General features: G+C 46.4%; 3 protein-coding genes across 3 annotated transcripts in view; 2 read left to right on the top strand and 1 right to left on the bottom strand.

Moving 5' to 3' along the window:
* Positions 1-25,650, top strand: part of LOC132710035 (uncharacterized) — a 173,535-nt gene that overhangs the window by 15,303 nt on the left and 132,582 nt on the right. The window lies entirely within an intron of this gene.
* The window catches only part of LOC148115761 (uncharacterized), a 321,967-nt gene that overhangs the window by 225,169 nt on the left and 71,148 nt on the right, over positions 1-25,650 (bottom strand). The window lies entirely within an intron of this gene.
* LOC117657881 (uncharacterized) lies at positions 1,662-8,743 on the top strand. The gene is made up of 2 exons (XM_060688410.2): positions 1,662-1,888; positions 5,959-8,743. The coding sequence occupies exon 2, from the start codon at positions 6,370-6,372 to the stop codon at positions 7,834-7,836; it is 1,467 nt and encodes a 488-aa protein (XP_060544393.2). The 5' UTR covers positions 1,662-1,888; positions 5,959-6,369; the 3' UTR covers positions 7,837-8,743.

Below are 25,650 nucleotides of genomic sequence, written 5' to 3'. Positions count from 1 at the left end.
CGCCTTCGTCACCTCTCACCTTGACTACTGCAATGCTCTCTACATGGGGCTCCCCTTGAAGAGCACCCAGAGGCTCCAGCTGGTCCAGAATGCAGCAGCGCGGGTAGTGATGGGAGCAACATGGCGCTCCCATGTAACACTGCTCCTGCGCGAGCTGCACTGGCTCCCGGTGGTCTTCCGGGTGCGCTTCAAGGTGTTGGTTATCACCTTTAAAGCGCTCCATGGCTTAGGACCTGGTTATCTGCGAGACCGCCTGCTGCTACCGACGACCTCCCATTGACCCGTGCGCTCCCACAGAGAGGGCCTCCTCAGGGTGCCATCAGCCAAACAATGTAGGCTGGTGACCCCCAGGGGGAGGGCCTTCTCGGTGGGGGCTCCCACCCTCTGGAATCAGTTGCCCCCGGAGATAAGGAGAATCCATGACCTCAATGCCTTCTGTCGTTCCCTGAAAACCCATCTTTTCCAGCAAGCCGGGTTGGCTTAAGAAGAAATTTTTAAATTCTTTTAATCAGTCTGTGATTTTTTAACTTTCGGGCCAAAATTTATATATATTTTTAAATGTTTTTTAATATTTGTATTCTTTGTTTTTTTTTCTTGGCTGTACACCGCCCTGAGTCCTCAGGGAGAAGGGCGGTATATAAATTGGAAATTAAATTAAATTAAATTAAATTAAAATCCTTGCAGAGCCTAAATCTCACTAGAGGGAAGAGTTGCTCTGAGCAGCCTTCCCAATTTCCACAGGAGTTAGCTTTATTATTCCCAAACAGTTTGGGCAAAAGACTTGGAGAGCTATACTTTGCAGAAAGCTGATGGGTTTCTGCACTTTCTTAGGGGTGACTCAGTGGAGATCAAAACCTCTCTACATCCCCCAAACTTTATGACTGATTTCCTGTGTCTGCCAAGGATTTAAGACCCAGGAGAATCAATGGGTCAGAGGCTCAAAGGGAGCCAGCTTCATTCCTGCTGCCCAGAGATGCTTCCAAGCACACCCATGCTAAATGCCTTGTGCGTCTGTAACTTTGCATACACAGAAGTCTCCATTAGGTCAAAGTGAGAAAGTCACATACCCAGCAGGGCTGGAAAAGGGGGTTTAACAAGAGGAGATGACTGCCTGTATATGGTAAGAGCAATGTTTCCAAAAGGCATTTCCAAGGGCTGGAAAAAAGATTGGTAATACAGATGTTCATGCAACAATGTACCACTCTTTGTTTGATACCCATTCCTTTTTTACATTCAAAATATTAATCTAATAAAATATACAAAATCCTTGCCAAGGAAACTGCAAGGCCAGGCATCAAGACTGACTCTTTGTTTCATACACATTCCTTTTTTTAATTAGAAAATTTAATCTAATAAAATATATAAATCAAATAAAAACAAAGAATGGATAGAGAGAAGCAGGAAAGGAATGGAAAAAAGAAAAATATAATTGCACCTTCCTCCTTTTTCTCTGTTGAGAAATTGTCATCACGCATTCTTATATAGAAATTATCTCTGCTCAGTTGACCAGAATAAAAACTGCAAGGCCAGGCATCAAGACTGACCCAAAGGCACCAAAACCGAAGTAGCATCACGTTTCACTTTTTCACTTGGCTCAGTTGCAAAGGTCGGTTGCTGGGAATCGAAAACGACCTGCTGCAATGTAATCACAGGAAACCTCTTCCCAACGCCTTGGTGGAGATTGGAAAAGCGTGTTTTTCCACCTCCTGTCGCTAGATGGCGGACAAGCAACATCTGTGCCTAGAAAGCCATCAACACTGCATTGCTAGAAAGGCTGGGAAGAGAGGAGAAGCGCAGAGGAACTTCCTCTTCCGGATGACTGATGGGAGGCAAGTGGAATGCAGAGCGGCTCTTGTGCTGTTTCCATGGTCGGAGCAGCAGCTGGCAGGTGAGTGGAGGGCAGCAGGTGGGAGGAGAGTCCGGGAGCAACTTGGGCTGGAAGCGGAGGAGCAACTGGGCTGAAGCCTCTCAGCTGCGGCTGCTGCAGGTTCCTTCCCTCCCCAGATGGAAGCCCACTGGTGCTGCAGGCTGGGAAACTGGGGGCTGCAATTTCTGCTGGTGGGAAGCTTGAAAAAGCCTCTTTCAAGGGGAGGTTGGTTCTTTGGGAATGGCTTCCCTCCAGAGGTTGTGGCTGCTCCGTCCCTGGAGGGTTTTGAGGGGCGATTGGGCAGCCATTTGTTCTGGACGGAATAGGGTCTCCTGCCTGAACAGGGGATGGACTAGAAGACCTCCAAGGTCCCCCCAACTCAATTCTTCTCTTATGGACCTGATGTTTTCTGGGCAACAAGATCGGATTTATGTGTCTCTGGTCTTTTTTGGGTTGTTCTTGTTTTCTTCTACTTCCATTTCTAGTTAACAAACACAGTGTTTCCAACTGGTGCCCCCATCTGTGTATTCACCAGGCTCAACTGTGCTTAACCCCGCACTTTTTTAAAAAGCTATTGAATGTTTTGACTGTTCAGGTGTATTTATTTATAATATTTATTGTCCACCAACCTTATTATGACATAACTGTGGGCAGCTTAGAGACATAAAAAATACATACACATTAACACAGATGTAAGTTGGCACTATCATGTGACATGATTGGGCTTCATGATTGGGCTGCTTAATGACACAGTTGCCAGTCCCAATTGCAGTCAGTAAGTGAGGACTACTTCAATTGGGATGTCACCAAAGGGGTTGTGGAAGGTATTTTCTGCCCTTACCTAGAGCTCATGGTTTCCATGGCCATAACTGTTGCTTCAAATCTTGCAGAGGTTTTAGGCCAGAGGTGGGTTTCAGCAAGTTCTGACCAGTTCTGGAGAACCAGTACTGGAAATTTTGAATAGTTCTGAGAACCGGTAATAAAAATTCTGATTGGCCCCACCCCCATCTATTCTTTGCCTCCCATGTCCCAGCTGATCGGGAGGAAATGGGGATTTTGCAGTATACTTCCCCTGGAGAGGGGTGGGAATGGAGATTTTACATATCCTTCCCCTGCCACGCCCACCAAGCCACACCCACAGAACCGGTAGTAAAAATTTTTGAAACCCACCACTGTTTTAGGCATCATTTCATCAGTTAAAGCTCCCACATCTTTAAAGTTAGTGTCATGCAGATTGACAGGTGTGGCTCATTAAAAGACAGAGTCCAAGTGTGTGTGTTGATAAGACAATGCATTTATTCATCTGAATTAAGACGGGTCCCTCCTAAGAAGGAAGAAACACTGAGCATAGTGCAACACAGATATTTATAAATTTCTTTGCTTTCACTTCATTACATAAGAGGCAGTTGACAGATAAGGTATAGAGATATAGAAATTATAAAAATAGTCAAGCATGCCTTCTGTGGTTTTTGTCACATGCCTAACAAACAGGCTGGTGGTTTCCTGTGAAAGTTTCCATGGCCTCAGAAGCCTGTTGAGGAGGGGTGAAATGCTCCCGGTTCGGACTGGATTGCCCGATCCTTTAGCGATGGCGGCGGGTGGTTCAGAGAACCGGTAGCAAAAATCCCTGTGCCCCCCCCATGCCCAGCTGAGCCGCACGATCATCAGAGGCTTTTTTTTTTTACTCTTAAAAGCATTTTTTCTACAACTTCTTCCACTGAAAAAACGCTTTTAAAAGTAAAAAAAAAGCTTCTGATGATCACGCAGCTCAGCTGGGATCATTAGAGGCTTTTCAAAGCATTTTTTTCTGCAACCTCTTGGCCAAAGAGGTGGTAAAAAAAATGCTTTGAAAAGTCTCTGACGATTGTTTTGCATTTGCAGAATGCGAGGCACTAGCAAGTGAAGCAATCTTCTCTTGCCAAAGATCAGTTGTGCTTTAAAAGCTGTTTTTTATCCCCAAACGGGGGATAAAAAGCACAAGCGTGCGTGCTCAAAACCAGCAAACTAATGTGCTGAAGCTGACCAGACTAAGGACGCTAGCCAGATGAATACCTGGTAGGCAGATTTTCCCCCCCTCCTTATTTTTCTCCCCAAAAGCTAAGATGTGTTTTATACTTCGGTGCGTCTTATACTCTGAAAAATACGATAGGTAAATACAACCGTAGATGAACAACAACACATGACATGTTACATCAGGTCATCATTTATTTTATAAAAAGGAAGCCAAAACAGAGAAATCATGTGTGAAAACACGTATGATTCAATAATTTGTAGAACCACCTTAAGCAGCAACAACTAGAAGTAATTCTTTTCTATGTGACTTTAACAGTCTCTTGCAGTGATGGGTCCAGCGCGTGATCAATCTGGCCCACAGGCCACTAGTTTGACAGCCCTGCTGTAGAGTCTGAGATATAACTCTTTGATTTTTTGTAATTTTTGCCATTGCACCATCTGACCTTTGGCTGAATTTCCTTGAACGTCCACTCCTCACAAGTTTAATAACTCTCCTGATTGTTTTACACTTGTGAATAATCTTCCCCACTGTAGAATGATGGGGTTTTAATTGTTTGGAAATGGCCTTTTAAACCTTCCCAAATTGGTGGGCAGCAACAATTTCTTTTCTAATTATCATTGCTGATTCTTTATTCTTTGGCACTGTGTTAACACACAACTCAATGCCGGAGGCCAGCAAACTCCTATAACTTTGGCTTTTGTAGATGTAGCCACATTTGCTGATGATATTAGAAAAGGAATTGTTGCTGCCCACCAATGTGAAGTCATGTCTGACTCATCGCAACCCCATGGACAACGTTCCTCCAGGCCTTCCTGTCCTCTACCATCCTCTGGAGTCCATTTAAGCTCACGCCTACTGTTTCAGTGACTCCATCCAGCCACCTTGTTCTCTATCGTCCCGTTCTTCTTTTGCAAGCGTCTTTTAATTTCTTGGCTGTAATCCCCATCTGCAGTGATCTTGGAGCCCAGGAAAATAAAATCTGTCACTACATCCATTTCTTCCCCTTCTCTTTGCCAAGAATTGAGAGGGCCAGTGCCATGATCTTAGTTTTCTTAACGTTGAGTTTCAAGCCAACTTTTGCACTCTCCTTCTTTACCTGCATCAAGAGGCTCTTTACACAACTCAATGCTGGAGACCAGCAAACTCTCACAACTTCGGCTTTTATAGATGTAGTCATACTTGTTGATGATCAATTGATCAAGGGCATTTTATTAGAAATACTTGGCTGCTCCTTCATTTCTGAATACTTCTTTATACTATGGAACCTAATGGTGAGAACAAGTAACCAGCAGAACGGCTGGCCTTCAGAAGTTGTAGTGGTCCATCACTGGAGGCTTTTCGAAAGAGACAAAAGAGCCACTTGTCTGAAATGGTATAGGGTTTCCTGCTTGAGCAGCAATTTGATTAGAAGACATGCAAGGTCCCTTCCAATTCTATTATGTTCTTCTGCTCTGTTGCAATGATATTTATGATACCCTGTTACCATAAGTAAAACCACAGGAATCAAAGTGAGTGTAGTTGGCACTGCTAAGATTTTGTGATTGACCCAGTCAACAAGTGAATTTCATAATTGAAAGGATATTTGAACTTGGATGTAGGTCAGGGGTCACCAACTTTTCGGATCTCAGGGACTAATAAATTCATAATTTTAAATCCAGTGGACCACTAATATGAATTTTTTAAAATGATAAATAGTATTTAGTATTTTAGTACGATATAAAAAATTGCAAATATTTTTTTGCGGACCACCAACATTTTCTCATGGACTACCACTGGTCCACGGACCATCGGCGGGAAACCGCTGATCTGGGTAGTCTTCCATGTGTCAAATGAATCATAATTAATGTAAGAGCTTATTAGAGCATTGTGGCATGCTTGCTTTTTCATTGTAATGTAAACTTTTTTTTTTTCATCTTCCTCAACCATTTTATGCACAATTAAAGATGCACTTTTATTTGAATCTTATAGACAAAGAGGATGGCACTAAGAGTGCTTTGGATAACTGAGGATAACAAGCAACATTGAATAGCAAAACAAATCAGTCCAGAAATCAAAATATTTTCCATTTCCTTCACAGAGCCTACAATTCTTCGCCTTCACCTTCCTCAGCAACTGGGAGAGAAACGAGATAAAATCAAGAAGAGATTTCTAGCTGGGAAAAGTAGAGTGTGAAATTCAAGCATGTATTACATGAAAAGTGTTACAGGCTCTGGGAAGAAGAAAACGGCTTGAATCAAAGCTTGTGTAAAGAAGGGATCATCCATATTTTTGACCTCGTCAAGAATATTGGTTGTCGAAGAGCTCCATAGATGTGTCTGTTGTAGGAAAGATACAACTTGCAAAGCACAGCTGATTATGCCTGAGAGGATCCAGACTGGAGAAAAGTCGTACAAATACTCTGAATGTGGCACCATTGTGGTCAGTGAAAGGATCCATATAGGAGAGAAGCCCTACAAGTGCTCGTAATGCGGTAAATGCTTTAGCGAAAATGGCAATGTGGACTCACACCGAAGAGAAACCCTTTGTATGTCCTATCTGTGGGAAAAGTTTCAGTACCAATTCCAACCTGGTGAGACACCAGAGGACTCACACAGGAGAGAAACCCTTTGAATGTCCTGATTGTGGTAAAAGTTTCAGTAACAATTCCAACCTCGTGAAACACCAGAGGACTCACACAGGAGAGAAACCCTTTGAATGTTCTGATTGTGGAAAAAGTTTCAGTCAGAGTTCCCACCTCGTTCTACACCAGAGGACTCATACAGGAGAGAAACCCTTTAAATGTCCTGACTGTGGGAAAAGTTTCAGTCAGAATTCCAACCTCATTGGCCACCAGAGGACTCACACAGGAGAGAAACCCTTTGAATGTCCTGACTGTGGGAAAAGGTTCAGTCAGAATTCCAGCCTCATTGGCCACCAGAGGACTCACACAGGAGAGAAACCCTTTGAATGTCCTGATTGTGAGAAATGTTTCATTCAGAATTCCAGGCTGGTTCAACACCAGAGGACTCACACAGGAGCGAAACCTTTTAAATGTCCTGACTGTGGGAAAAGCTTTAGTCAGAATTCCAGCTTGGTTCAACACCAGAAGATTCACACAGGAGTGAAACCCTTTAAATGTCCTGACTGTGGGAAAAGTTTCAGTCAGAATTCCAGCCTGGTTCAACACCAAAGGATTCACACAGGAGAGAAACCCTTTGAATGTCCTGACTGTGGGAAAAGTTTCAGTCAGAATTCCATCCTGATTCAACACCAGAGGACTCACACAGGAGAGAAACCCTTTGAATGTCCTGACTGTGGGAAAAGTTTTAGTCATAATTCCAGCCTGTTTCAACACCAGAGGACTCACACAGGAGAGAAATCCTTGGAATGTCCTGATTGTGGGAAATGTTTCAGTCAGAAGTCCAGCCTGTTTCAACACCAGAGGACTCATACAGGAGAGAAACCCTTTGAATGTCCTGACTGTGGGAAATGTTTCAGTCAGAATTCCACCCTGATTCAACACCAGAGGACTCACACAGGAGAGAAACCCTTTGAATGTCCTGATTGTGGGAAAAGTTTCAGTCAGAATTCCACCCTGATTCAACACCAGAGAACTCACACAGGAGAAAAACCCTTGGAATGTCCTGATTGTGGGAAATGTTTCAGTCAGAAGTCCAGCCTGTTACAACACCAGAGGACTCATACAGGAGAGAAACCCTTTGAATGTCCTGACTGTGGGAAAAGTTTCAATCAGAATTCCACCCTGGTTCGACATCAGAGGACTCACACAGGAGAGAAACCCTTTGAATGTCCTGATTGTGGGAAAAGTTTCAGTCATAAGTCGAACCTGGCTCAACACCAGAGAACTCACACAGGAGAGAAACTATACAAGTGTCCATACTGTGGGAAAGATCTTAGTACTAGGGTTAACCTTATAAATCATGTCCTTATACACAAAAGGGAGAAACCATTTTAGTGCCCCGAGTGTGGACGGTGCTTCAGGAAACTTTCCACCCTTATCGCACACAGGAAAATCCACATGACGCCAAAAGTGATAAGTGTAGAGAAGGCTTGAGTTTCATTTCTAGTGTCCCATTGTGAGTCCAGCTGAGAAATTGACTATTTTATTTGATTAAATTAAATAGAATTTTCCTGATGTTTTGTAGGCAAATATGTAATGGTATTAGATGGGGAAGAGGAAAGAAAAAGTTGGAACATATTACTTTGATAATGGCTATCTTGCCTTCAGCGTAAGAAGTTTCTGGATATTTATTTTTGTAGAAATTGGGCAATTATATAAAAAAAAATTTGAGAGTGTTCTTTGCATTTTTATGATGGTAGATGATAGAAATGCTACGTGCCAGGAATCCCAGCCTTTTTCTCCCTGGGTCCCCCCAAGATTTTCAGCCTCAGAATTCTCCAGCCAGCATCTCTTGGGGATTGGAGCCCTGAGACTATAGATTGTGGCTCCTCATATAAGGAGAAAGCAAGAGGAGAAGAGACACAGAGGGGGTTCAAAGTTTATCTTTTTCTAACAGTTCCAGGAATTCAGCGCACCAAGCATGTCTGTTCAGATTGTGTCGAGAATGAGGCACGCAAGTGGAAGAAACCATATAAATAGCAAATATATTGGGGGAGTTTAGGGCAGTGATAAAAGCAGTGTAAAACTTCAGATGTAAAGGCTGTTCTGCCCTGCAGGTGACCTTCATGGTTCAAAAGCCAGAAGAAGCAATTGGATTGAAACATGTCAGTTGCTACATCTTCCTTCCATTTTATTCCATTTGTGGTATATGCTTTAAAACTGGTTCTCCTTCATATGAGGGTTGACTTGTGATTTTATGGACACCTTCTTTTCATGGGAACAATATGGAATTCTTATGCCACTGTTGTCTTCTGTGATTTTTTTTTCATATTTTTTATTATTAAAAAAAGTTAACATACATAACATACATGAATCATAATATATAACAATATACCCAATACAAGCAATCAATGAATGCTCCCCCACCCCTCGGGATCATTCCTGCTTCCAAAATCTTAAAGCTTCTTCTGGTGGTGGTATCCCCCTTCCTCCAGAAAACACATATATTAGGAACTGTTTCCAGATTCCATTGAATTCATTTACTTTCATTATGCCCCTCCTTACTTTAATATTACAAGTCAATTTATCATTTATGGCAATATCCCATACTTCCTTATACCATTCTTCCAAGCAATAATCACCTCGTGTCTTCCAGTTCCTAGAAATCATTAACCTTGCTGCGGTCAATAAATTTATTATCAACTCTTTAGTCTCTTTTTTACACTTTATATCTTCCAATAGTGAGAGTAATGCTACCTTTGGTGCTTCTTCTACCTTTATTCCTACAATTTCTTCCATCTCCTTAAACACCATCTTCCACAATTTTTGCACAAATTTACAATCCCACCACATATGTAAATACGTTCCTTTTCCCCCACAACCTCTCCAACAGTTATCTGAATAGTGCTGATTCATATTGCTTAATCTAACCAGAGTTAAGTACCACCTCCATACCATTTTGGATAATTCTCTTTTATTCTTACTGACATATTTCTCAACACTCTTTGTTGCCAAATTCTGTCCCAACTCTGTTGCCCTATTTGTATCTTCAAATCAGTTTCCCATACCATCTTTCCTAAATTTTCCCTCTCATCTTCCTCCAATATTTTATAGATTCCACTCATTAAGCCTTTTATCCCTTTATTTTCTTCCTTTACAGTTTCATTTTTTTTCCAATTAATTCCTCAAACCTCGTTAGCTGTCTACACTCTCCATTTTCTCTTATCCAATTTTTAGTCCATTGTTCCACTTGGCTATATTTTAACCAAGACAACCGTTTTCCTCCTAGAACCTCTTCCAATTCCCCACGTGTCCTCATTCCTCCTAACCATTCCCTTAGTTTCATTTTATTTTTCTCTTTTAAAATTTTATTGACTTTATTCTTCAAATTCCCTGGGAACTTTTCCAAGATTACTACCAGTGATAATGGAGAGTTCTTCGGAAGCAACCTCCCTTTATATTTATTCCAAATTACCCAATGAAACTTCAGGAGAGGATTGCTTATACTCTCAGCCCATTTCTTTCCACCTTCCATAAAAAATATATTTTCCAGCTTCCATTCTAATTTGATTTTAATTTTAGATTTATCTTCCAACCATTCCAATTCTGTGATTTTTTTTTACCAAGCAAACAAACACAGGATTTCCTAGTGGTGCACCATCCATTTATTATCCTGGAAGAACTGGGCTTAACCTAGGATTTTTTAAATAATAGCTATTGTGCACCCTTTGGGTTGCTCTGTTTTATAGACAGTCCTCACTTACAGCTTATTAACTCAGCCTTTAAAATTACACTGGTGCTGAAAAAGTTGATTTACAAATGTTCCTCAAAGTTTCCTGGGGTTTGCTAACTTCTACTGGCAATTCATCCCAGCCTTCATGGAAGTGGCTCTGCCGCTTACTGAACTGCTAAAGACAGGACCCTCCCACACAAAGCTGTGGCCGATGTAGCCACTAACCTGGATGCTAAACTGTCAAAAAGCGTTTGAAAACTTGAAATGGCTGTTTGCAGACAAGCCCATCCTTCAGCACCTAGACCCAGATAGGCAGTTCATTGTCCAGGCTGACGCCAGCGATGTTACAGTGGCAGTAGTGTGAAGTTTCTGAAAGATGCCCTAATTAAGTTTTGCAAGTTGACAGAGTCCTCCTCCAGGAAGACCCCCAAGGACGGCTGCTTCCTTGCACATATGTGTCCAAAAAACTCATGGACACTGAGTGGAGATGGGCAGTAAGGGAGAAGGAAGCCTCTGCTGTTTGTTGGGCTCTTCTATAGTGGCGGCACTTCCTAGAGGGAGCCAAGATCCCCTTCAAGGTATGGTCAGACCATAAAAACCTTGAAGCCTTAAAAGACCCCATGAAGGCTCTCCCCCAAACAGGTCTGCTGGGCGCAGTACTTCAAACGGTTTGATTTCAAGCTGAAATACATCCCAGGGGGAAAGAACCTGCTTGCAGACTCCCTGTCAAGGAAACCCCAATATGACAGCCAGAGGGAGGACATCATCCACGCCATCATCCCAGACACGCAGAGTGCGGTGCAAGTCACTACCCAGAGTCAGGCCAGCAGGCGGACTGTCCCCATCGATGGGAAGCTAACTGCTGACTTGAAGGCAGCAGTATCTACTGAACTGTGGCTAGCCGACAATCAAAACAGTTTGACGACCCATGATGGACTAGCTTGGAAAGGTTTGGAACGGGCCTGGTGGCTCAGCAGACTAAAAGCATTGTGATTAACACCAGCTGTCTGCAATTACTGTAAGTTCGAATCTCACTAGGCTCAAGGTTGACTCAGCCTTCCATCCTTTCAAAGGTAGGTAAAATGAGGACCAGTTTGTGGGGGCAATAAGCTGACTTTGTATAAATATAAGGATTTATAAATAAAAGGATGCAGGCTATTGCTTAACGCATTGTAAGCCGCCCTGAATCTCCGGAGAAGAGTGGCATATAAATCAAATTTTAAAAAAAAGGTTTGAAAATTTACGTCCCCAACAGCATGAGACTCCTGGTGCTCCAGTGTAGCCATGATTCTCAATTGACTTTGGATTTCTAAAGACCCTTCATCTGATTAGACAGCAGTTTTGATGGCCAAAAATGAAAGCTGATGTGGAGGACTATGTAAAAGGTTGTGCCACATGTGCCAGCAATAAGACAAGAAGCTTCCTGGTTTGCTTCAACAGGTAGCTGAGCCCAGCCACCCGTGGTAAGAAATAGCTATGGACTTTATAGTAGAGCTCCTGGAAAGTGGTGGAAATACTGTAATATGAACTGTGATAGACCTGTTCTCCAAACAGGCCCATTTTGTTCCTTGTTCTGGACTCCCCTGGGCTAAGAGATTAGCCAAGATGTTTGTCAAACAGATATACTGGCTGCATAGAGTTCCGTGATGATGATCTCTGATCAAGGAGTTCAGTTCACAGCTAAGTTCTGGAGGGAGTTCCTGAGGTCCATTGGGTCATCTCAGGGGCTTAGTGTCATGCCTGGAAGCCATATTACCTGTGTGCCTTGAGGATCCAGGCCTGCCACAATCATATCATGGGAAGTTGAGAGGGGGGATTGCATGAGTGAAGTAGAGATAGCCATAACAAACTTGGCTTAGCTCGGTTTTCCAACCGAGTACGAACGGAGTCATAGAACGCCCTAATGCCATGATGGAACAATACATCAGATGTTATGTGGATTACCAGCAAGATAATTGGGCTAACTTGCTTCCTTTCACAGAAGTGGTTTACAATAATGTGCATAGTAGTATGGGACTGACGCCTTTTCAGATTATGAGTGGTATGAAATTTGTCCCTATGCCAGAACTGCCAAGAGAACAGTCTTCTTCCATGACTCTGAATGGATGGATGGAGTCATTAAAGAAAGGCTGGGAGAATACCAAAAAAGCCCTGAATGAAGCAGCCGAAGCATATAAAAAGCAAGCAGACATACATCGATCTGTCCAACCCTCCCTTTTGGGTGGGAGGTCGCATGTATCTTTCCACCAAATACATACGTTTGAGTTTGAAGAGTAAGAGGTTAGGACCAAAATATTTAGGTCGCTTCCCCATAGTGAAGGTGATTAACCCAGTGACTGTACAGTTAAATCTCCCCCACATACTGGGAAAAATTCATCCTGTTTTCCATTGCAGCCTGTTAAAGCCTGCTGTGGGATCTAAATTGAGACCTCAACCTGCTGCTCCCCCAAAGCCGATTGTGGTGCAGGATGAGATTCATTATGAGGTGAAGAAGATTTTGTTCTCTAGATTGCAGAGGGGATGTTTGCAATATTTGGTTCATTGGAAGGGATACCCCTTGTCTGAAGCCAAGTGGGTGAAGAGTTGGGATGTTCAGGCAGACACCTTAGTTAGGCAATTTCATGATAAATTCCCTGATAAGTCTAAGGGTCCTCCTGGGAGGGGGGAGAGATGATTAATGTGCTAATTGTGTTAACCCCTGACTTCAATCTTGTTCCAGGATGCATCCCTTTCCCGGGGGATGGGGTGGGGAAGCCTGTCAGTTTTGGAAGACAATTTTATTTTTTGCTTCGTAACTGCCACATTTTTTTTTAATTTGATTTATATGCCGCCCTTCTCTGGAGACTCAGGGCGGCTTACAGTGCATTAAGCAATAGCCTTCATACTTTTGTATATTTATACAAAGTCAGCTTATTGCCCCCACAAACTGGGTCCTCATTTAACCTACCTTAGAAAGGATGGAAGGCTGAGTCAACCTTGAGCCTGGTAAGATTCGAACCTGCAGAAATTGCAGGCAGCTGTGTTAATAACAGGGTGCATTAAACCACTGTACTACCAAGGGGTAGTTTTACCTGGGGAAGTTAGGAGGGGGTTGTTGGAGCGGTAACAACATTCTGTATTCAAGGACTTTTGCCTGTGCCTGATGGAGACTGCCTAAAGATTGTATCCAGTTGAGTGTGAAGAGTTGATTGGACAATGTGATGAATTTGTGAGTGGGGGGCAGGGCTGTGAACTGTCAGCTGGGTGTGGAAACCCTGGAAGCTTTCAGATTCGGGTTTTCCCAGATGTGCCAACATGACATTTCTAATAAATTGGAACTATGAGGAACCTCAGGCCTCAGAGCTTTATTTTGTTTGGGATGTTCCTTGGAACTCTGACAGACAGAAGAAAAAGATAAGATGGAGATTATTAAGATGGAGGAGCCTTGGTAGTACAGTGGTCTAAAGCACCCTGTTATTAAGACCAGCTACCTGCAATTACTGCAGGTTCGAATCTCGCCAGGCTCAAGGTTGACTCAGCCTTCCATCCTTTCTAAGGTAGGTAAATTGAGGACCCAGTTGTGGGGGCAATAAGCTGACTTTGTATAAATATACAAAAGGATGAAGGCTATTGCTTAGCACATTGTAAGCCGCCCTGAGTCTCCGGAGAAGGGCGGCATATAAATCAAATTTTTTTAAAAAAATCAAATAATATTAAATGAAAAAGAATTCCAACAGACAAAGGGATACCCCTTGTCTGAAGCCAAGTGGGTGAAGAGTTGGGATGTTCAAGCAGACACCTTAGTTAGGCAATTTCATGATAAATTCCCTGATAAGCCTAAGGGTCCTCCTGGGAGGGGGGAGAGATGGTTAATGTGCTAATTGTGTTAACCCCTGATTTCAATCTTGTTCCAGGATGCGTCCCTTTCCTGGGGGGTGGGGTGGGGAAGCCTGTCAGTTTTGGAAGACAATTTTATTTTTTGCTTCTTAACTGCCACATATTTTACCTGGGGAAGTTGGGAGGGGGTTGTTGGAACGGTAGGAAGTCATAAGAACATTCTGTATTCAAGGACTTTTGCCTGCGTTTTTTCTACAACCTCTTTGGCTGAAAAAATGCTTTTAAAAGTAAAAAAAAAAAGCCTCTGATGATCCCATGGCTGAGCTGGGATCGTCAGAGGCTTTTCAAAACATTTTTTCTACAACCTCTTCAGCCGAAGAGGTAGTAAAAAAAATGCTTTGAAAAGCCTCTGACGATCCCAGCTGAGTTGCCTGATTGGCAGAGGTTTTTCAAAGCATTTTTTTCTGCAATCTCTTAAGGTTGTAGAAAAAATGCTTTTAAAAGTAAAAAAAGTTGGCCACGCCCACCCAGTCACATTACCCCCCCCCCACCAAGCCACGCCCACAAAATAAGCCATGCCCATAGAACTGGTAGTAAAAAATTTTAGAACCCACCCCTGATAGAGGCCCATGTAACACTCATACCCAGTGAGAGAAAAATGAATTATTCCTGTAAAAGGTAACACCATATTTAACCTTCATATAACCTGATTTATATAACCTGTAAACTGACGTTGTGTACCTGAACGTCCATTTTCGGGGCGCTGCGACTTCAATCCCTGGACGGGTAGTATCTTCCAGTTGCTATGCAGAACTGAGTGCTGATCACTTCCCAAAGTCAGGCCACGCCCACACTGCCCAATCAGCTTCAGTCTTTCTTCACAAAGGCGTAGGAACTCAGTCAACTATGAAATTATAACAACAGGAAACAAAGGTAAGTAATGAACAGGAAGCTGAATGGGCGGGTAGGGATTGGAGTCGCAGCGCCCCGAAAATGGATGTTCAGGTACACAACGTCCGTTTTCCATTGCGCTGCTCCTCCAATCCCTGGACGGGATGTACCCAAGTTCAATTGCCTAGGGCGGGAGGCTGACTGTTATCCTCATTCTGGGATGTGGCCACTTGTAGAACTCGACATCCAAAGGATGCATCAGACAAGGCATACAAGTCAATTTTATAATGTCTTATAAAGGAAGTAGCAGAAGCCCCATGAGGCTGCTCGACAGATGTCCAACACTGATGCATTTGTAGACCAAGCTGCCGACGCAGCCACACTGCGAGTTGAGTGTGCGTATATTTTAGCCGGACGTGGGTGTGCTCGAATATCATAGGCAATCGAAATACAGGCTTTAATCCACCTGGCAATCGTAGCAGAAGACACCTTCCGACCCATCGAAGGAGTGAAGTAAACTAGCAAGGACTCAGTTTGTCGAAAGCATTCTGTACGCTTAATGTAACGGCGAAGGGCATGCCTAACGTCCAAGGTATGCCATAAAGACTCAGTCTGGTGACGAGGATTCGGACAAAAGTTAGGAAGAACTAACTCTTGAGTTCGGTGGAACTGGGAGTTTACTTTGGTCAGAAAAGTTGGGTCCAAGCGCATCACCACTCTGTCACTATAAAAAACACAAAGGTCCTTGTGGACAGATAGTGCAGTGAGTTCAGGCACTCGTCTAGCTGAAGTGATGGCCAGTAAAAAGGTGACCTTAAGAGTTAGAAACCGGAGGGATACAGAAGCCAAGGGCTCGAACGGTGTGGTGGTAAGGACTTGAAGGACTAATGGTAAATCCCAGGATGGGTATCTATGTACCACTGGAGGGCAAATATTGGATGCCCCATGTAGAAAGCTCTTAATCCTCGGATTTAAAGACAGTGTGCGGTGTTTCTCGCACATGAGGACAGTGGATAAAGCAGCCACCTGACGCCTGAGCGTGGCTGGGGCCAGACCTTTAGCTAAGCCATCATGCAAGAAATCTAACACATCCGGGACATCCGATGTCGGGTCCACGTGGTGGGTCGCCATGAAGCTTCGTAAATCCTAGTGGTGGAAGGACGCCTGGCCGCTTGAATCACCTTGATGACGTCAGATGACAATCTGTCCTTCTGTAGTTGGAGCCGCTCAAGCGCCAGGCGGTCAATCGGAGCCACCCTGGATCTGGGTGGAAGATGACCCCCTGGCAGAGCATATCCTCTCTCGGTGGTATTGTCCATGATGATGAGCTGGACAGATCCACTAGGTCTGCGTACCAGGGCCTGCGAGGCCACTGAGGGGCAATTAGAATCAACTCGGCACCTTCGGACAAGAGTTTTCGGCATCAACGGCAAGGGAGGGAAGGCATAGAGAAGCCTGGGGGGGCCACTGACAGCGTAGAGCGTCGAAACCTTCCGCTCCTGCGGTGGGGTAACGCATGTAAAATCTCGGCAGCTGGGCGTTCTGGGGAGTGGCGAAGAGATCCACCTGTGGATGACCAAATCGGTCCACAATTTGTTCGAAGAGGACAGGGTTCAGAGACCACTCTGCAGGATTGATGTGCTCCCTGCTGAGCCAGTCTGCTGTGATGTTGGCCTGCCCCGAGATGTGGTCCGCCACTAGAGACGCTGTATGCCGTTCCGCCCAAGCCAACAGTCTCTCCAACTCCAGCATCAGGGGTCTTGAACGTGTACCCCCCTCCCGATTTATGTGCGCCTTGGTGGCGACGTTGTCCATCCGGACTAACACATGTTGCCCCTCTAATGTGTGAATGAAGTGGCGTAAAGCGAGACGAACAGCCCTCAACTCCAGCCAATTGATGCTGTTCGCCCGCTCCGCCAGAGACCACTGACCTTGAATCACGTCGGTTCATAGGTGGGCTCCCCAGCCCAGAAGACTGGCGCCGGTAGTTAGAACAAGACTCTCAGGAATGCCGTGCGAGACGCAATCAAAACACAGCTACAGCCTTATTCAGCTCTTTTTGGCATGCTGGTTTATTCGCATCCGCATCCGGCTACACACTGTGATTCGTAAACACGATTGAAATCGGCGCTACGTTACACCAAGAATGGGGCGTTTATATAGCCCATCTTTCCATTAACTCATTAGGACCGCGCCCTTGTTTGTTATTTCGCCCCTCGTTTAGGGGCGTAGACCGTGCCCTTGTTTATTACCACGCCCCTCTTTTAGGGGTGTAATTGGTCTTCAGCGTGTTCTGGAAGGTGCTGCCGCTGTGTCCTCCGGAACGGCCCTAATCCCGTCGCACCCGATACCACCACCCCACACCCCGCATACGGCCACCTTCACCCAGTGCCACCACCACCAAGTATGTATATGTCCCTCGATGCTTTCAGCATGCGTTAGCGATGTCGAGCAGGTTGCCAGGCTCGACAGGCGGCTCCCCTTTCGCCACGTGTCCTTCTGTAAGAGATAAGTTACACGTATTAGTAGATAACCGTGGTTTGTGAGGATACATTCTATGAAACCGTCGAATCAGTCGGTTTGCTTTTACATTACTATGCGGTATCCAAGAAGCCTCTTCTACTGGATAACCCTTCCATTTAACAAGATAAGAGAGGACCCCCCTTGTCCATCTAGAATCTAGGACTTCATCGACCTCGTAATGGCCCTCCGTGACCGGACCAGGACGGTCGAATACTTGGATATGTTTGGCAGGTTTGAGAAGACTACTATGAAATACGGGGTGGATCTTCCCCAATAACGGAGGTAACTTTAGTACTACAGTCACAGGATTTATTATTCGTATCACCGGAAACGGGCCCAGATATTTCGGTCCTAGTTTCCTACTAGGGAACCTTAATTTGATGTATTTGGTAGAGAGAAATACCATGTCCCCTACCTTGAATGGTTGAAATGGTGCTCGTTTCTTATTCGCCTGGCTTTTATATGCGAGAGTTGCTTTATCTAATGCCTCTCTGACCTGGGGCCATACCGTATTCATCTTATCGGCCCACTCATGGGGCATTGGCGACGTTGTCGGTGGTTGATCTAACTCGGGTATCGCTACGAAGTCTCGTCCCATTGCCACCCGAAAAGGAGTGAGACCCGTACTGCTATGAACTGCATTGTTATAGGCGACCTCCGCAAACGGTAGCAGTGAAGACCAATCGGTCTGTTGATATGAAACATAGCAACGAAGGTATCGCTCTATCATTGCATTTGCTCTCTCTGCAGCCCCATTGGTACTAGGGTGGAATGCCGAACTGAGGCCTTGCGTTGATCCAATAGCCGAGAGGAAGTTTCTCCAAAATCGGGCTGTAAATTGCACCCCTCTATCAGAAATAATACGACGGGGTACCCCGTGTAACCTATAAATGTGTTGTATAAATAGCTTAGATAGCTTACGAGCTGAGGGTAATCCTCGGCACGGAACGAAATGAGCTTGTTTTGAAAATAAATTGATAATAGTCCAAATAACCGTGTTCCCATTGCTGTCTGGGAAATCCATAAAGTCCATCCCTATCTCCTCCCACGGTTGGGTAGGTGTGGCTACAGTCTGTAGTACTCCCAAAGGTTTTCCAGGGCGGGATTTGGCCTTGGCGCATATGGAACAGTCTTGTGTGTATGTTTCTATATCTTTCCTCATATGTGGCCACCAAAACTGACGCCGTGTTAAATGCAGGGTTTTAAGGAAACCGTAATGCCCAGCCGATTTATTATCATGGCATCGGTGTAACACCAGGCCCCGGACCCCTTCCGGTACATACATTTTGTCCCCTTTCCACGAAAACCCATCCCTATGCGTGAGCAGGTGTTTGTTTTCCTTAAACCAGCTATCAGTGTTTAACTCCCTTTGCACCTGCTCTTTCCAGTCTATTGTCGTCTCTGTGGTTACGGCTGCTGCAGTCCTACCACCGTTGGGCACCATAGCTTGTACTATTTCATCCCGTTTGCTCTGGAATTGAGGCATCCGAGAGAGAGCGTCGGCCAAGAAGTTCTTGCCACCGGGCATGTGTTTTAGCGTGAACCGGAAACGCTGAAAATAATGTGCCCACCGGACTTGTTTAGGAGACAGTCGTCTAGGAGTTTGTAATGCTATAATGTTGCGGTGATCCGTCCACACCTCAAATTGTACCTGTGCTCCTTCCAAAAGATGCCTCCAGGTGAGAAGAGCCCAACGAACAGCAAACGCCTCCTTTTCTCAGATAGCCCAACCCCTTTCCATGGGACTGAATTTTTTGGAGGTGTACACACATGGGTGTAACTGACCTTGGACATCGGTTTGTAACAACACGGCCCCTATCGCAACGTCACTTGCATCCACTTGTACTATGAATGGTTTCAATTGATCAGGATGTTGTAGTACGGGTGCCTCAGCAAAACAACGTTTCAGGGTTTCTAAAGCTGTCTGGCACTCCATCGTCCAATCCAAGTGCCGTCCAGGTCGTGGAGGCCCCTCCCCTTTTGTGCGTAGCAGATTTGTTAACGGCAGAGCAATATGTGCGAATGTTGGGATGAACTGACGATAGAAGTTAGCGAACCCAAGGAAGCTTTGTAACTGTTTCCTTGTTGTAGGGGCCAGCCATTCCAACACAGTATTTACTTTTGTTGGATCCATCACTATACCGTCCTTGGATATCCTATATCCGAGATAGTCTAGTTCTGTGCGATGGAATTCGCACTTGGACACCTTAACATACAGGCAGGCTTTTAACAACCGTTCCAATACCTGACGGACTAAACTAATATGTTCCTCCATAGACTCGGTGTATATTAAGATATCGTCTAGATACACTAGAACCCCTTGGTATAGATAATCGTGTAATACCTCATTAATCAATTGCATAAAGACTGTGGGAGCGCTCTGCAATCCAAACGGCATAACACAAACTTATAACTGCCCAACGGGCAGTTAAAGGTGGTTTTCCACTCGTCTCCTTGTTTTACACGTACCCTATAGTAGGCCTCCCGTAAGTCCAATTTTGTAAAATACTTTCCGGTCGCTAATGCAGCTAACAGGTCCTTCATTAAGGGTAATGGGTATAATGGTTCTACGCTTACTGCGTTCAAACCTTGATAATCCACACATAAACGAAGCCCTCCATCCTTTTTCTCACGGAACAACACCGGAGCGGCCATACGTGACCGACTAGGTTGTATAAACCCACGGGCTAGGTTTTTGTCAATATATTTACGTAATTCTTCCACCTCATGTGGGGTCATGGCATACATGCGTGGTTTTGGCAGCTTTACCCCAGGTATTAGTTCAATAGCGCAGTCAGTGGGACGGTGTGGTGGTAACGTATCACATTCCCCTTCATCAAACACTGCCGCTAGATCTGCATATACTGCTGGTACTCCAACGGGACATATATCGCTATCCAGCCCCAACGAAACACCTTGCTCTTTCAGAACCTTCTGTGAGCTACCCGGATCTGGTCCTATCGACAGACGGAGTTTCCTGAAACCCCCCTCCCACCAGATCGTGGGCTTCCATTTATCCAACCAAGCCAATCCCAAAATCACGGGTTCGATCATTGTGTCCACCACCACAACCCGTATGTTTTCCCAGTGAGCTCCTATCTCCATTTTTACTAATTCTGTCACTTGGGTTGCTGGGGCTCCCCCTAAGGTAGATCCATCCATCTGTTCGAATGTTATTGGGGTTTTTAACGACCGTAACCGTATACCCAAACGGGTGGCTACAGTTCGCCTTATCAAATACCTTGTACACCCAGAATCAATAAGGGCTTCATGCTGTACTCGTGTTGGCCCCTGTAATGGTGTCAGGGTTATGGGTATGAGGAAGGGACGGATGAGCTCACTTACCATTGGGTCATTGGTGTCCTCTTCCTCATCACTATCGGCTAGCACCACAGGAACTATCCCAGGATGTACAGCAGGACCCGGTTCCTTTGTTGTGGTCCCATTGGGGCTCTGTCCTGGTTGCAATAGACCTCTGGTCTTTTCCGGGGTTGGTCGCCCACGGGACTTTCCACTAGCTGTCAGGGTGTTCGGTCCAGGTGGGTGAGCCGGTGGTAGTGGGCATTCCAGAGCCCTATGGCCAGGTTGATTACACCGGAAACAGCGTAACAGCCGCCGTGTGGAATCAGCTACTCGAGGATCAGGCTCCTCTCGCCCCGCTGCTCTGACAGGACCCAGCCGGTCTGGTTGGCGTCGGATGGGGATCGTACTCACACCTCCCCTAACCCGGAACTCTCCTAGTCCCACGTCCAGGTCAATAGCTGCTTTACACCACTCAGACAAACGGGGTGGCATGCCCCGATATACACAGGCTTGTCTTAGGTCACGATCCAGTCCAAGATGGAATTGGTGAACAAGCATGCGTTCGGGCCAACCCCTAACTCTCCCCGCTAGCCGACGAAACTCTTTTACGTATTCCTTTGCCGAACGGCCCCGTTGTTTCAGGGCCACAAGCTCCCCTCAGCTACTTGTGTTCGTGTGTCATCTTCAAATCGTACCCTGAGGCCTTCCAGGAATAAGCCAACATCAGTGAGCTCTCGAGCGTGGTCGTTATGCAAGTCCGCTACCCAATCCGCAGCTTCACCTGTTAAAGTCGTTGTAATTGCCACTACCATGGACCACTGAGTTGGATATAAGCGCCCATATAAATCAATGTAACTGAGTACCTGGCTCAGGAACAGGGCTACACGGTCTGGGTTGCCATCAAACGTGGTCTGCAAAGGGGGTGGTCCCCAGACTGGTTGGGGTCCCCATACCCCAGGCTGTCCAGCCGGTACTGGAGGATAAGCTATCTGTCCTGAGACCTGACTTGGCCCCTGCCCCGGAGGGGGGCGAAGCGACCCAGATGCTGTCCCTGTAGCCACGCCCGCCAATGATCCAAGCGATTGGGTTGCAGCATATTGTGTGGCCGGTGGTCGGGGATTGCTTTGGGAGGGACCCACCCATAATTTGGGGCTAGCCAGGTGGAACCGGGTCTCTGTCCCTGCGGAGGATGTTGGCCAGCCAGGGTTAGGTTCCGTCCCCGTCATCCACGGTTGCCACGATTGTGCATCCCTGAAGCTGGCTTCACCAAAACGCTCCCGAAGGACTTCTATGGTGGAGTGGCCCAAACCTGTTGAATAGCTCCACTCCCCATCATCATCTTCCGCCCAGCGCCGTTCTCTCCAGTGGTGGAAACGTTCACTGTAAGGGGGCGACACCTGGTCCTTCGGGGCTCCTGCCGGAGCAGCCAAGGCAGGGCTCTGCCACCACTCTCCTAGCAATGCTGGGGTGCCCCCCCCTTGCTGCAACAGCGTCCTTACCATCCACTCCCTGGCTTTGACAGCGTTCTTTCGGACGAACCAAGGGCTGAGCTTCAGCCAGGCTTTCCTCAGCTGCAGGCAGCCCCTCCTCCTCCGAGGGCGGCGTTGCAACAGTCGTATCCACTCCCTCTGCCATTCCGTAGGCTTGCAAAGGGTAGCGCCGATTTCCTCTCAGGAATGTCGTGCGAGACGCAATCAAAACACAGCTACAGCCTTATTCAGCTCTTTTTGGCACGCTGGTTTATTCGCATCCGCATCCGGCTACACACTGATTCGTAAACACGATTGAAATCGGCGCTACGTTACACCAAGAATGGGGCATTTATATAGCCCATCTTTCCATTAACTCATTAGGACCGCGCCCTTGTTTGTTACTATGCCCCTCGTTTAGGGGCGTAGACCGTGCCCTTGTTTATTACCACGCCCCTCTTTTAGGGGTGTAATTGGTCTTCAGCGTGTTCTGGAAGGTGCTGCCGCTGTGTCCTCCAGAACGGCCCTAATCCCGTCGCACCCGATACCACCACCCCACACCCCGCATACGGCCGCCTTCACCCAGTGCCACCACCACCAAGTATGTATATGTCCCTCGATGCTTTCAGCACGCGTTAGCGGTGTCGAGCAGGTTGCCAGGCTCGACAAAGACAGTCCAGTTCGAGAAAAAAACATCCTCTTTGAAGAGCAGGGGACCTCCACCACGTGAGTGACATTCGAGTTTGTGGAGGTAGGACAATCCGATGTGTTGATGTACTGCGGTTTGCTTTCTGAAAGGGAAGCAACAGCCACTGGAGGGGCCAGGAGTGTCTGCGTGCCCACGGAACGACATGGATGCAGGATATTAGCTTTCCTAATAACTGGGTCAACAGGAGCAAAGGAACCTTCCTCTGACCTTGAACCTGCCGCACCATCTCCTTGATGTCGAGAATGCGATTTGGTGAGAGAAACACTTGCCCCAGCTGTGAATCGATCACCGCCCCCAAGTGCTGGAGATGTGTCATTGTTGTCAGGTGGCTCTTTTGATGGTTGATGGAAAACCGTGGTTCTGGAACACCTTTAGAACCACCTCCATGTCCTTTGTTGCCTGTGAAGGAGAGGTTGACAAGAGCAGTAAGTCGTCGAGGTAACAGCTGAGACGGATTGATCGAGACCTCATGGAAGCAGCAACCACCGTCACCAGTTTCATGAAGGTTCTTGGGGCCAATGAAAGCCCGAAAGGCATTGCGCAATATTGAAAATGCATGTTGTTGTATTCGAAGCGGAGGTAGCGACGATGCAACGGATGTATTGGGACATGCAAGTATGCTTCACGTAGATCTACAGACTGAAGATAGTCCCCTTGCCTGATGGTCACAAGAATCGACTTGAGGGAATGCATCTTGAATCTGCGATACAGTATATACTGATTGAGACTTTTCAGGTTCAAGATGCCCCTGTGGCTCCCCGATGACTTGGGCACCAGAAATAAGGTAGCGTAGAACCCAGTTCGCTCCTGACCTTTGGGTACCGGTTCTACTGCTTTGATGGAAAGGAGGTGCGATATCTCTGCTTCCATAAGCGCCCTCTGAGCCGGGCACCGAGGCACTGGGCAGCGACGAAACCTGGTGGGTGGTAAAGTATGGAACTCGAGACGAAGGCCATGTTGAACCGAGTTGCGGATCCAAGCATCGGTTGTTGAGAGGTACCACTGGGGGTAGAAGTGCTGGAGACGACCCCCAATAGGACCTGGAACCAGCGAGTCATTTGTCTCTGCGAGCCGGGCGATAGGCGGCTCCCCTGAAGGTACGTTTGGATTGTGACTGGTTCCTGGCTCTATCACGAAAGGGCTGTCTGTCCGAGGTACGGTCAGAGTTCTGGGCATATGAGCATGGAAAGTAGGAACCGCCAGACCCTGTGAAAGATCGAAAGGACTGACGCTGTGTGTAAGGCATATATCTCCTCTCCTGGCGGCTGTAAGAGGAAGGAAGGATCTTACGTTTGTCCTTGTCTTCTATCAATATCGGCTCCAGACAAGCACCAAATAGAGACGGTGCGGCGAAAGGAGCTGACGCCAACTTCCACTTTGCGTTGTTGTCTGCCCGCCAATTGTGAAGCCAGAAGAGTTGTCTATTGGTCACTGCTGTCACCATCGCCCGTGATGCAAATTTGGCAGCCGTCAAGGAAGCATCCGCTGAGTACTCCGTTGCTGCCACTAATTTATTAATGTCTTGATGCAGCCTAGTATCGGCAGGGGGCAGCCGCTCCTGAAGTTGCCGGAGCCAGATCAGGGAAGCGCGGTTGAAAAATGATGTAGCGGTGGCTGCCTTAATAGCCCAAGCTGCCGCCTGATGCGCCTTACAGAAACCAAGTTCCATCTTACAGTCCTCAGCCTTTAGGCCATCAACATCAGAAGTTACCAGAGACGATGAGGACAAGGTGGCTACCGGAGGATCTACAGAGGGCATGGCCAAGACTTCCTCCATTTCCGACGCTGCCACATAAAGACGTTTGTCCAGGCCGCTTGGGGCTGTCAGGGAACCTGGCTGTCCAAAGGCAGCTTTCACGACATTTTTAAATAATGGAGGGCAAGGAATCACATCGTGGTCTGGCTTAGAAACCAGAAAGAGGTTGTTGTGTGGATCAGACGATTGGTCCTCAGGTTCTGTAGATGTACCAACAATGCCAAACTTGGTGGCCATCTTGGCTTTGTGCAGCAGTGATTTGAAGACCGACGGGTGGAATAAATTAGTGAAAGCGGGCTTCTCTGGAGTAAGCCCTTCATAATCTGAGAATTCGACATCCTCCGGGCAAATTTCACCTTCCTCTGCTTCCTCAGACGATCTGTCTGCAACCCGCTGTGCCCGAGAAGGGGCAGCTTTTGCAATAGCTGGAGCATGCGGTTGGGAAGGTAGGGCAGAAGAGAGAGAGATTGATGACTCCTGTTGGAGGCCAGCAGCCAAAATTTTTGCCAACGCATCCAATAGCATCGATTGAAAGCTCACAGGATTGTCAGCCACCTCCGGACGGAGCCCCGCCACGGTAGGTGTAAAGGTTGCCTCCGGTAGACGTCTATGGCCCAAAGATAGTTGGGAATTTGGTGGGTTGGAGACATCTGGCAAAGACATCGACACACCCTTCGAGCGTAGCAAATTAGAACTAGTGTGCGCTGATGCTCCAGAAGAGCCAGCTCGGTCCTCACAAGATAGAGGCAGTTCCTGCTGTGCTGCCTGCTGCTGTTGGGCTCGTTCAAACTGCTTTTCCAAGGCGTGATGCCTACGTTGTTCCGCCTTGGTTTGCCTGGCAGACTTGGAAGAGGTGTGATGTTTGTGAACCTTGGACTTTGACTTCTTGATACGTGACTGTTGTTGAGGTTGAGGAGGGCTGCGAGGTTCCTCTGAATCCGAGGACAACGCCAAATCCGCCATCATGTATTACAGTAACCGTGACAGTAACCGGTTAGTAAGGTCAACA

The sequence above is a fragment of the Pantherophis guttatus genome, chromosome 2 (genome assembly GCF_059756535.1).
Source record: "Pantherophis guttatus breed Tessera chromosome 2, ASM5975653v1, whole genome shotgun sequence".
In the NCBI taxonomy this organism is placed as follows: domain Eukaryota; kingdom Metazoa; phylum Chordata; class Lepidosauria; order Squamata; family Colubridae; genus Pantherophis; species Pantherophis guttatus.
Note: the sequence above shows the minus strand (reverse complement) of the source record. Positions and strands in the feature narration are given on the sequence as shown.